Genomic DNA, 13206 nt, shown 5'->3' on the forward strand with positions numbered 1-13206 from the left:
TGAAAGTTGAGACATTTTTTCATATTAAAACTAACAAAGCACAAATATTATTGCGATTATTGGATATGCACTGAATATATGGTAAGCCTGAAACCGATCACAAGTGCATATGATTTGATGTGAAGCGTCCGTAACGGTCACGTCCGTAACGCATTATTATGGTTGTTCAGAGCAAAGTAGTGGAATGAAATGTCGATCCTAGTAAGCATAAACATAGTTTAGCTTTGCATATAAAGTTTCAAGTTATTTGCATTTATAATTGTTATATTATATAAACTTAATCTTTAAAACGTTACGGACGTGACAGAGCACTGAAGCGTCGAGACCTCTTTATTAAAGCCCTTATAAATTCAACAGGCAGTGCTGTTATGACCAAATTAGTATATTTATTTCTCAGGCATGTCTCCATCTTTCAGCAAAATGCTTTATGTTCAAATTAAGTTTTTAAAAGGGGCTTTTCTTTTGAAAGCATGAAATATGGCTGGTTGAAATTAAAATTTTAGCATTGTTGCTCACCTCATATGTGGTGGAAAAACAAGGCAATTTTCTTAAAATTTCTGATACAGCACATTAATACAGTATATTACAGACCTAAATGGACAACTTAAAAGGGGTTTTGATCTTTAGGTAAAAACTTTATTTTTTCATGGTAAGGATGACCTTTGCGTGGAATTGCCCACAGAAGGAATTAATTGATACAGGATCAGGTGAGGGGAGTGAAACAATAACGAGGTAATGAATGGGATAACAAGGGGGCGGGGAGAGACACCGCAATGACAGAAGCACATGGTGAACTATCAAAACAGACCCACATGCTCCAAACAAACACAAAACCACAACAGAGACCGGGAAGAACGGACAGATCAGCCCAGGGACGTGACAGAAAGAGGACTGGAGGAAAGAGGAAAGAGGACTGGAGGAAAGAGGAAAGAGGGAAGAAGACTGAAGGAAAGAGGAAAGAGGGAAGAAGACTGAAGGAAAGAGGACTGGAGGAAAGAGGAAAGAGGGAAGAGGACTGGAGAAAAGAGGGAAGAGGGAAGAGGACTGGAGAAAAGAGGGAAGAGGACTGGAGGAAAGAGGACTGGAGAAAAGAGGAAAGAGGGAAGAGGACTGGAGAAAAGAGGGAAGAGGGAAGAGGACTGGAGGAAAGAGGGAAGAAGACTGGAGGAAAGAGGAAAGAGGGAAGAGGACTGGAGGAAAGAGGGAAGAGGGAAGAGGACTGGAGGAAAGAGGAAAGAGGGAAGAGGACTGGAGGAAAGAGGGAAGAGGACTGGAGGAAAGAGGGAAGAGGACTGGATGAAAGAGGAAAGAGGACTGGAGGAAAGAGGGAAGAGGACTGGAGGAAAGAGGGAAGAGGACTGGAGGAAAGAGGAAAGAGGACTGGAGGAAAGAGGAAAGAGGGAAGAAGACTGAAGGAAAGAGGAAAGAGGGAAGAAGACTGAAGGAAAGAGGACTGGAGGAAAGAGGAAAGAGGGAAGAGGACTGGAGAAAAGAGGGAAGAGGGAAGAGGACTGGAGAAAAGAGGGAAGAGGACTGGAGGAAAGAGGACTGGAGAAAAGAGGAAAGAGGGAAGAGGACTGGAGAAAAGAGGGAAGAGGGAAGAGGACTGGAGGAAAGAGGGAAGAAGACTGGAGGAAAGAGGAAAGAGGGAAGAGGACTGGAGGAAAGAGGGAAGAGGGAAGAGGACTGGAGGAAAGAGGAAAGAGGGAAGAGGACTGGAGGAAAGAGGGAAGAGGACTGGAGGAAAGAGGGAAGAGGACTGGAGGAAAGAGGGAAGAGGACTAGAGGAAAGAGGAAAGAGGGAAGAGGACTGAGGAAAGAGGGAAGAGGACTGGAGGAAAAAGGGGAGAGGAAAGAGGACTGGAGGAAAGGAGGAAAGGAGGAAAGAGGGAAGAGGGAAGAGGGAAGAGGACTGGAGGAAAGAGGGAAGAGGAAAGAGGACTGGAGGAAAGGGGGAAGAGGAAAGAGGACTGGAGGAAAGAGGGAAGAGGAAAGAGGGAAGAGGACTGGAGGAAAGAGGGAAGAGGAAAGAGGACTGGAGGAAAGAGGGAAGAGGGAAGAGGAAAGAGAACTGGAGGAAAGAGGAAAGAGGGAAGAGGACTGGAGGAAAGAGGGAAGAGGGAAGAGGACTGGAGGAAAGAGGGAAGAGGACTGGAGGAAAGAGGGAAGAGGAAAGAGGACTGGAGAAAAGAGGGAAGAGGACTGGAGGAAAGAGGAAAGAGGAAAGAGGACTGGAGGAAAGAGGGAAGAGGACTGGAGGAAAGAGGGAAGAGGGAAGAGGACTGGAGGAAAGAGGGAAGAGGACTGGAAGAAAGAGGGAAGAGGGAAGAGGACTGGAGGAAAGAGGGAAGAGGAAAGAGGACTGGAGGAAAGAGGGAAGAAGACTGGAGGAAAGAGGGAAGAGGAAAGAGGACTGGAGAAAAGAGGAAAGAGGACTGGAGGAAAGAGGACTGGAGGAAAGAGGACTGGAGAAAAGAGGACTGGAGAAAAGAGGAAAGAGGACTGGAGGAAAGAGGACTGGAGGAAAGAGGACTGGAGAAAAGAGGAAAGAGGACTGGAGGAAAGAGGGAAGAGGACTGGAGGAAAGAGGGAAGAGGAAAGAGGACTGGAGGAAAGAGGGAAGAGGGAAGAGGACTGGAGGAAAGAGGGAAGAGGGAGAGGACTGGAGGAAAGAGGGAAGAGGACTGGAGGAAAGTGGAAAGAGGAAAGAGGGAAGAGGGAAGAGAGAAGAGGGAAGAGGACTGGAGGAAAGAGGGAAGAGGGAAGAGGACTGGAGGAAAGAGGAAAGAGGGAAGAGGGAAGAGGACTGGAGGAAAGAGGGAAGAGGGAGAGGACTGGAGGAAAGAGGGAAGAGGACTGGAGGAAAGAGGGAAGAGGACTGGAGGAAAGAGGGAAGAGGGAGAGGACTGGAGGAAAGAGGGAAGAGGACTGGAGGAAAGTGGAAAGAGGAAAGAGGGAAGAGGACTGGAGGAAAGAGGGAAGAGGGAAGAGGGAAGAGGACTGGAGGAAAGAGGGAAGAGGGAGAGGACTGGAGGAAAGAGGGAAGAGGACTGGAGGAAAGAGGGAAGAGGACTGGAGGAAAGAGGGAAGAGGACTGGAGGAAAGAGGGAAGAGGGAGAGGACTGGAGGAAAGAGGGAAGAGGACTGGAGGAAAGAGGGAAGAGGACTGGAGGAAAGAGGGAAGAGGGAGAGGACTGGAGGAAAGAGGGAGAGGACTGGAGGAAAGAGGACTGGAGGAAAGAGGGAAGAGGACTGGAGGAAAGAGGACTGGAGGAAAGAGGGAGAGGACTGGAGGAAAGAGGACTGGAGGAAAGAGGGAAGAGGACTGGAGGAAAGAGGACTGGAGGAAAGAGGACTGGAGGAAAGAGGGAGAGGACTGGAGGAAAGAGGACTGGAGGAAAGAGGGAAGAGGACTGGAGGAAAGAGGACTGGAGGAAAGAGGACTGGAGGAAAGATTCCTGTGCGTTTCCTTACAGACGGAACTTTTTTTTCTGATAATGTAAATTAAAAAATAATGTAATGATTAAAAATGAATAAATGTAAACTAGTTGGCAAGTTAAACTAGATGTACTAAAATAACAATAAAATGAATAAAAACCATCAGTGTTATTTTAGTATTTTGAATTTGATTCTTAGTTTTCATGTTAATTTTAGTTTAATGTTTTAGTCATTTCATTAGATTATGTTTTTTATATATTGCTATTTAAGTTTAATGTACGGTGTTGTCTAGAGTGTGTGTTGCTGTCACACCTGATCTCTGCAGAGAAACAGAAGACAAGTGTGAAAACACCAGGAAGTTACTCAACGGTGTGTGTGTTTGCTCTTTCCCAGTGTGTGGGTCATTCACTGAACTGGGAGAACACATGCACACTCACTTTTTATTTATTTATTTATTTTTTAATAAATGGGACAGTGTGCATTAATAAACATGTATGTAAATGTGCCAGTTTAGCCAGCTGTAGTCCCTGGGCAGGTCAACAAATCAACAATACTTACACATCCAGTAGACCACATTTCATAAGAATACATGAAGTACAGTAAAACAACTCATGCTCACACTGACCTGCCGTATGCCCAGGCGATAGGCCATGATCCGGTCCACGGCGCCGGGGTTCATCTGAGTCCACTGGAGCTTGTATCCGTAAACCCGAGGCCGGTTCTGCCACAGCGGGCTGTACGTGTCGTAGTAGAACTCGGGAGCGAACGCTTTCCCTGCGCAGAACACACACGGACATCACAGGAGTTAGCAGGAGTTCAGTGGGAGAATGTGGATCAAATATCACTTTACATTTCCAAACTTCCTTGATGCCATTAATTGTGATAATCCAGAGAGATGTGTGTATGCACGAGGAATCTTGAGTATATTTATATATCACATGATGGAAATATTGATCATATTTATTTTATGGATTTGTTTTAATTAATGCGTGTGATGTCACATTAGAAATATGAAAAAATTATTTTATCTAATTATATTATTTATTTGTTTATTTAATTATTTGTTTATTGAATTTATTTGTATGTGTGATATATATGATATTTCTATTTTTTATTTCTATTATATATATATATATATATAAATTGGGTTTTATATATATTGTAGTCAACATTTGAAGTGGATCAAAACCTTTTATCAAAGTTATACATACATTTTGAACAATACCTGTTCTTGTCTTAGGACAACTATGATGACCTTTTTTGATCCACTTCAAATGTTGACTACTGTATATATATACATACAAATATGATAAATAATTTTTAGATTTAAAAAAAAAATATATATATATATATATATATATATAATAAAACTATAAAATTAGGTACAATTTATTTAAAAATTTGGTCAAATAATATAAAAATATAAAATGTAAAAGCATTTCTAGATAAAATGAAATAAATGACCTAATAAAGCATATACAGAAGCATAGATGAAGGATCCACTGGTTGCTGATGCTGTATGTGATGTATATGTATGTGACGCTGCTGACCAATAGAAACGCTTCATTTGCATACAGAAGTCTTAAAGGTACAGTGTCATGGGTCACTGAGTCAGAGAGCAGGACATGATTCAGTGATAGTGTGTTTCACACTCTCAACAAGCCCAATAGCGGACAATATAGAAAAATCATATACTATAATATAATAAAAGTCATAATATAATATATGATATAATATTAAAAAGAATGAGAAAAAAAAATCACAACCCATTTGACTTTAGTATTGTGATGTATTTGAGTAAAACTTCACATTCAACTAGAAAACTTTAGGGTTCACTTGAATTTCTTTCCATGATGAATTATTTAGATGAAAGTGTCTATGAATATATGATGTATATGTAGCCTGGAAATCCAGACCTAAATCTGAAAGATTAATGGTCTGGCGTCGACTAATGAAGCTCGTCCAGCTCGAGGGGCGGCACCAAGCACGCCATTGGATAACACTACGACCAATCACAACAAGTTATCGCTTAGCTAGCAGCGGAGCTAACTGGTAGATTAGACTCTCGCCGTATCCGGTCGGCAAAACAGCAAAAACGTCCTTCTTGCAAAGGAAGGATTCGAGCGGCGTCTTCTGTTCCTGTTTTAGATAAAAGCCAAGTCTAACTCGTTCATTATAGCGGCCAAAGCCGTTTCAAACAACTGGTGTTCATCCAGAGCCATCTTGCAATGTTTACTAATGACTTCGACGTCACAGCGCTGTCGTCATCTCGCCTCTGGCCCGCCTATATCAGATAACCCGCTGTGATTGGTGCAGCTCTGATAGAGGGGCATATTTAATGAGCATCATTACTCGACGCCAGAGTAACTCGCTGAGCAAATTCAACTTGTGTCTCGAGAGAACTCTGGATTTCCAGGGTAGGGTATATGCATGATTTTTAAGAATAAGAGGGATTGATGACGTCAACTTTATTTGCTTTGCAAATGCACTGAACTAAACATATTATACATAATATATATATTTAACCATATAATCTGGACTTTTAAAGGCTATAAAATCAAACATGAGTTCCCGTTTCCATGCAACGCAATGTTCAATTGCAAAACAGTTTTGACCAGATGAAGTTGTGAGTGTTGAGCTCTCGAGTGAGACCCTGCAGTGGCACTGAGAGAAGCGGCTCTGATGAGGAACACGAGCTCCTGATCTCAGCAGGTCTGCACTGATGAAGACGCTGGGGAACCAGAAGATGCTGATCTCTGCAAGCACTCGCTGGCGTTTGTGTCAGACCAGACTTATTACACGAGCCGAGACTCTCTTAATGAAGCGCAGAGTCGCAACAACTTCAACAACAGCAGGAGGAAGACCGGGAAAACCGGGAAAACCCTGCGGTCCTGCTGCAAATCCAGTGATTTTAGCTTGAGGAAACACACATCGATCGCACTCTTCTAGAAGATGATGAAGATTGCAGAGATTTTACTGTTAAAAAAGTAAAAATGATCTCGCACAACAATTCAGTTTCAAATTCAATAATTACTCATTTGTTTTTCGCAAACCTGTAAGCATTTGCAAATATTGAGGATTGTGGGTAATAGTTTAGGAATCAGCCAGTTAAAATGGATTAAAATAAAAAATAAATAAATATACATAAATTAAATTATATAACAAATATATTATGAATGAAAGAATAAATGAATAAATAAATAAAATGTTATTATAAATTAATATATATATAAAAAATGAATGAGAAATTAATCATTAGTTAATTAATACATTCTATTGTGAATAAATGAATGAATAAAAATACATTTTAATTATAAATGAATGACAATACATTTGCATTATAAATAATTAAATAAATAATAAATGAAAATAAATTCTACTATGAATAAATGAATAAATAAGTAAATAAATAAATACATACACACATCAATTAAATTATAAATAAATACAATTTTAATGAACACATAAATAAATGCTAAAAAAATAAGAAAATCAATTCCATTATGAATAATGAATACAAATAAAATGTAATTTTAAACTAATAACAATACATTTTTATTATAAATAAATAAACACATTAAATAAATTATATTATAAAGAATAAAGAATACATAAATAAATGTTATCATGAATACATGAATAAAAATAAAGTATAATTATTATACAATAAACTTGTCCTGTTCTGTCAGAAAAATAAATCTATTTTTGGTCATTTCAGTGTGTAATTCAAGCTAACGAATTGCACAATCCCAAATGTCTAAACGACCCTGAGGAGTTGATCTTTAAGCAGAATAAAGCACGTCGGCGTCTCCATCAACACATTTCATCTGTTCAAACATGGCAGAAGCTTCTAACCTGACAAACTTTCTGAAGAGGGTCGCACAAATAACATGTTATTGTTCCAGCAGCTTTACAGGATCAATGCTCAATTTTTGAGTAAAGCCTCGGAGAGAAAATTGGCCACTCTAAACCCTGTCCGGGTGAATCACGGGCCACTTTCGGCTCGGAAAACAAACTCTATTATATCAGCTCTGCTCTCCAGGCCTGCGGGAATAAAGCTGGAGGGTTCGGAGATTCGACAGGGATCTCGACTTCAAACGCACTATTCCAGTCTCAAAGCGCTCAGAAGAGGGAAAGATTACACCAGGACGGCTTGTTTACACTGTTACCAAACTCACAAGTCTATCACCCGTCCGTGTGTGTGTGTGTGTGTGTGTGTGTGTGTGTCGCTTTAAAAGCTGTAGAACAGTAGATCATCTCTCAGCTAATACTCAGTCTAATGAAGACCCAGAAAGCGGGATTCTTTATTAAACTCATAAAAAGACTAAAGCATTATGGGAATACTGGATTCTAGACCACAAAGAAATGCCACAATCAAGAGCTTGAAGCAGATCTGAGGGAGAAACTCCCAGAAACTCCTCATATGTGGCCAGTCACAAGTATAAGGAGCTTTCCTTGCCATTAATGCTGGATAACACGCTTACGTCTCCTTTCATTAATAATAATGGCTAGAGCGGTGGCCGGATGTGTGTAAACCCACCAACATCTGCTGGCATATTACTGTCCTGACTTATAGCGAGAGGAAAAAAAAGACGTTTCAGTCGCATAACATCGGTTAATGGAAACGCCGTCATTTCGCAATATTTAGAAAATATCGCAAAAGATTTGCGCAAATCTGAAATGGAAACGCGGCTAACGTTACCAAACTCACAAGATCCATCAGAGTCGCCACTGTCATCTGTCGAACAGCAGATCATCTCTCAGTCTTATCAAGACCCAGAGAGCAGGATTAGTGTGAGAGAGAGGGATGAAAGCCGGAAAGAAAGATGGATGGCGTGTCTCAGATCAGCATATGTCATGATCTCTCGTGCTGAAAGCTCTATTGACTTATTGTCATACAATCTCAGCGTGAACATTAACTAGCGGATGTTGCTCATTATCAGTAATTCACCTTAAAATGGAAACTACTCGAGCGGAAAATTAAAGCCAGCGCAATAAAACAAAACCTAACAAAGCAGAGCCGACGAGCATTTCCACACAAAACTCCCCGTCTGGATGTTTGTTCTTCGGATGAATCCGCTAGTTTCGTGACATCATCGACCATGCCGCACATTTTTGGAGTGAAATAAAGCAATACATCATGTGGTGCAAATACAGTGATTTTACTGTGAAAATGTCAATTCTGTCATCATTTACTCATCCTTGTGTCAGTCCAAAACTCAAAAGAAGAATGTTACAGTGCAAAAAAAAAAAAAATTAATAAAAAAAGATCGGACATGCGCACAAAAAGTTCTCCAAAAATATCTTCTGAATTTTCATTTTAACCCAGACTTGAATCCTGTTCTTAGGACACAAAACCAATCATGCAAAATAAATAAATAAATCCATTTGTCTATCCATCCACCCATCCATCCATCCATCCATCCATCCACCCACCTATCTATCTATCTATCTATCTATCTATCTATCTATCTATCTATCTATCTATCTATCTATCTATCTATCTATCTATCTATCTATCTATCTATCTATCTATCTATCCATCCATCCATCCATCCATCTATCTATCTATCTATCTATCCATCCATCTTCTGTCTATCCAGTCATAGGTAGTGGAATATGAGTATTAAAAATTATCACATTTCCAGTGAAAATGTCTATTCTGCGTTACAGCGCCGAGAGTCTCTCACACGAGAGCAGTTCGCTCGGATCTACAGAGGAAGTGAATGGTTTCTGATGTTTGTCGCAGCGAGAACAAACCCAGACCCATTACACCTGCAGAGATCCCTCTGGGAGGATCCCGGTCCAGATCCCAGGCTAAGCAGGAGCTGGAGCGCCGGTCTCTCAGGAGCAGATGGAAGAACTGGCAGAGCGCTGAGGGAGAGATGATGTCTGAGCGATTGGCACATTAGGCATGAGCGTGAGTGAGTAAAGCACACAGCCGCGGGGCTGGCGAGGTCTGACACACACACACACACACACACACACATCTACAGTAAACACAGCAGAGAAAAGACTCATATAGTGTCGGGTCTGAGAGACAAAGGCCAATTGACCGGATCCTCAAACAGCCTTGATCCTTCCGGATATCAGACATCAGTCCTCATCCCATCACACGCTCCCAACAACACCCCATGATCCAGCTCTGGGTTTAAAGGGGTCATGAACTGAGAATTCAAATTTTCCTTGATCTTTTGACAGTCAAGAGTTCGTTATACTATAAAAATATCCTGTAAGTTTCAAAACTAAAAACTTCCTTGTTATTCCATAAACAGCTTTTATTGAAACCAAGGCCAGAAAACGACAGGATCTCAAAAGTGGTGAAGAAGAACATCAACGCCTACGTCTTTATGACCGCCGCCCTCTTTGGCGCCGCCCACTGGAGCGTTAGTGAATAATGACATGAGAACGAGAAAAGATTGACACAGGATCAATCCCATTACCTTCCAAACCATCCTAATGCTAGGAAAGTGGGAGTTTTTTCAACAATGTGAATGTCTCAGTAGTGCATTATTTGTTTGTATTCGGTGCATTTCACTGTGGATTATTTGGTAAATCAGTTGCAATTCCGGCGCATGTTTTGCAAACAGACTTTTACCATATGGATCTGCCAGCCACGCCACAAACATGTAAGTAGTAATGTTTATTCTAATGCCTGATCTGTGATCAGTGATTTCTGATGTGTAATTATTCAAGTTCAGACAGATTTTCTTTCTCTCAAAATCGTTGAATACTGTTTACGCATCAGTAAATCAAGCCAATGACTGAAAGATCAACTTCACATCATTTCTCTTAGTAGGATGAAAATAATCTATCTATCTATCTATCTATCTATCTATCTATCTATCTATCTATCTATCTATCTATCTATCTATCTATCTATCTATCTATCATTTTATAAACCAGCTGTCCATTTTCCATCTCTCCAATGACATTCAAGTTAGCAAGGATTTAAAAGCACTTTGGAACATGTTTAGATGGTGATTCAGTAAATCTAAGTAAGAGCTTAACCGAGTGACCCGGCGGGTGAATAAACGGGTGAAACGGGTGTGGAAGTCTCACCGGTGAGCAGGAACGTGCAGCGTCCCGGGCCGACCTCGTTGATGATGTCACAGGTGTACTCGCCGTAGCCCTCTCTGGCGAGGCTGCGTATGGTGTAGTCGGTCTCGTCCCGCGAGTCGAAGTGTCCGGCGTGAAGCAGTCGAGAGCCGAGCCTCCACTCGAACCGCAGCACTCGTGACGGATGAGCCCGAAGAACACGACAGTTCAGGGCCACCGGACGACCCAAACCCTGCCGGACCTCCTGCCACACCGGCTCCACCGCTGGAGGGTCTGTGCCCAGAGAACACACACATTGTTAACAAACAAGTATTCATTACTTCAGTGAGCTCATTGTTTCTGCATTAAATCACTACATTGTTTAAATTAATACATGGTTAGCTAACTGTGATTTTGTATATGTACATTTCTGAAATACATAACTTAGTTTCCTCTGATAACAGATCACTGTAAACTGTAATGTGGACTCATGCATTTTCTGTAAAGCTGCTTTGAAATGATGTGTGTTGTGAAAAGCGCTATACAAATAAATGTGAATTGAATTGAACACACTTGTTTTTAAGTTGTTGAAGGATTATTGGAGCGTGTTTTATGTAAGCGATAAGGTACTCGAGGCTAGAGCTGTATGGTGAATAAGTCACAGATGAAGGGTGTTGTTAGGCACGACGTGAAGCGGAGTCAGACGTGACTTATTCACGATACAGCACTAGCCTCCAGTACCTTATTGCTTTTCTAACACGGTTACAACACAATACAAATATTAAAGCCAAAAAAAATAGCTATTTTGTTTTGTAACCATGTAAATTTCATGCAGTAAAATCACTAAAAGCCTTCCTTCCGCTGGAAAAAATAGTCCCTGACCGTAAACAGCAGCAGAAGTTACACACATTATTTCTCCATTAGATGGCGGCAAAGACTGTCTTTATGAGTGAGTCAGTCAGTCAGAAGACTTTTATATTGAAAGGACTGAAACTTGTGAACACAGAGAAGCAAGACGAAACTGACAAATGACTAGCGTGTCGGGGAACGGAAAACCGTTAACTGTTAAAAGGACAAGATATCGCAGCGGACATTTAACTGATTTTTTATCACGAATATGGGACTGACCTGAAGGAAGATGCTATATCTACTGTAAATGCAGGTACACTTGCTTACTCGATCTCTCACAATATCAATGAGAACATATGTTTACGTTGCTAAGAGTGGTTGCTAGGGGTGTTGTGTAGTGATACATAGAACCACTCATAGATATCATATAAAGGCTAGATGTCTTAAGGCGGAGTCACTTCCGGCATCACCGGCGGCCATCTTAGGACAGGACTCTGTGAATTAAGGTGAGTGAGCAGCACGCACACAAATCCTCTTATCTCGCTGAAATCTGGACGGATTTACAAACGGTTTGGTTTCTTACAAACGTTATTAACGTGGCTATAATTCTGAATGCTTAAACATTTTGAACATAATTATTCATATGTATGCAGTATAATAGCTACATCTCGGACGTTTATAACAAACCAAACCGTTTGAAAATCGGTATAAAATTGAGCAAGTTATGGTTATTTAAAAGTACATGCACCATGTTATGAGTGAACGAGCATCCTGTCTTAAGATGGCCGCCGTGTGCGGATGTCGAGCTCCATTGGCCAGCAGTGCGGACGAGACATCTAGCCTTTATATGATATCTATGGAACCACTGGGTGAAGCGGCCATAGCCATGTTTTATCGTGAATAAAACAAAGCTACTGACCAATCAGAACTAGCCGTTTTATTATAGAAAATTCTATTTCAGTCTTACTGCTACTTCTCTATATCAGTGTCAGTGTTTCTGAACTCCTGAAACGCCTCCATTGTAGTCGTGAGTTTCTTCCGGGAACGAACACGTCACAATATTCCTCATTATAATAATTCATACGCAGAATAAAGGGGCGGGGCCTGGTTGAGTTAGTTAGTAGTGTGTTAAACTGGCGGTTATGGTAAGGGGCGGGGCATTTCCCAAACACACTCGAAGCGCTCGACCAATCACAACACACTGATCCAGCCGACCAATCAGAGCACAGTGTGCTTTTCAGAAGGAGGGGCTTCATAGAGACAGGAAGTAAACAGAGCGTTACTGACAGACTGGGAAGAGAGGAGCCGCAACAATGGAGAATATGAGGAGAAATCAACATTCAAGCAGGAAAACCTGTTCTAGTAGAGCCTGAGAACAAGACTTTGGCATAATAGCTCCTCTTTAACAAACTCTTTACACTGTAATCACTCCTGTACGACACAGAGAAGACGTTCTGCTTGGTGTCACACATTAGATAAACTATAAATCATCACACGTGTTTGTAACGTCACACAGATCCAGACTGATGAGGCACTGCATTGAGAAAGGCTGTAAATAAGATCAAATAATTTTTCATTTCAAATTGAAATAAATTTTCCTGATATCAGTAAGTGCCACAGAAGGGATGTTAGAGCAGCGCCGGAGGACAGACGAAACCCGGAGCTCTTAATCTGAGAGGCCGTGTTGATACGCCTCCTCCAGCTTCACTTCACGGAGAATACAGAAGCAGAGTTTAATGAGCGCCGGATGAGGAACGCTGAACTAAACACATCTTAGGGCATCTGACACACACACACACACACACGCACGCACACGCACACACACACACACACACACGCACACGCGCGCACACGCACACGCACACGCATGCACACACGCAC

The 13206-nt window shown here is 41.3% G+C and overlaps 1 protein-coding gene across 1 annotated transcript in view; it reads right to left on the minus strand.

The window, feature by feature from the left end:
• The window catches only part of LOC311304607 (MAM domain-containing glycosylphosphatidylinositol anchor protein 2), a 195486-nt gene that overhangs the window by 32302 nt on the left and 149978 nt on the right, over positions 1-13206 (minus strand). Inside the window, exons 9-10 of the mRNA XM_084431730.1 lie at positions 10501-10770; positions 4064-4212 (exon numbers count right to left, since the gene is read on the minus strand). Coding sequence (XP_084287856.1) covers positions 4064-4212; positions 10501-10770 — 419 coding nt within the window. The remainder of the gene's footprint in view (positions 1-4063; positions 4213-10500; positions 10771-13206) is intronic.

This window comes from Rutilus rutilus (genome assembly GCF_951802725.1).
Source record: "Rutilus rutilus genome assembly, chromosome: 15".
In the NCBI taxonomy this organism is placed as follows: domain Eukaryota; kingdom Metazoa; phylum Chordata; class Actinopteri; order Cypriniformes; family Leuciscidae; genus Rutilus; species Rutilus rutilus.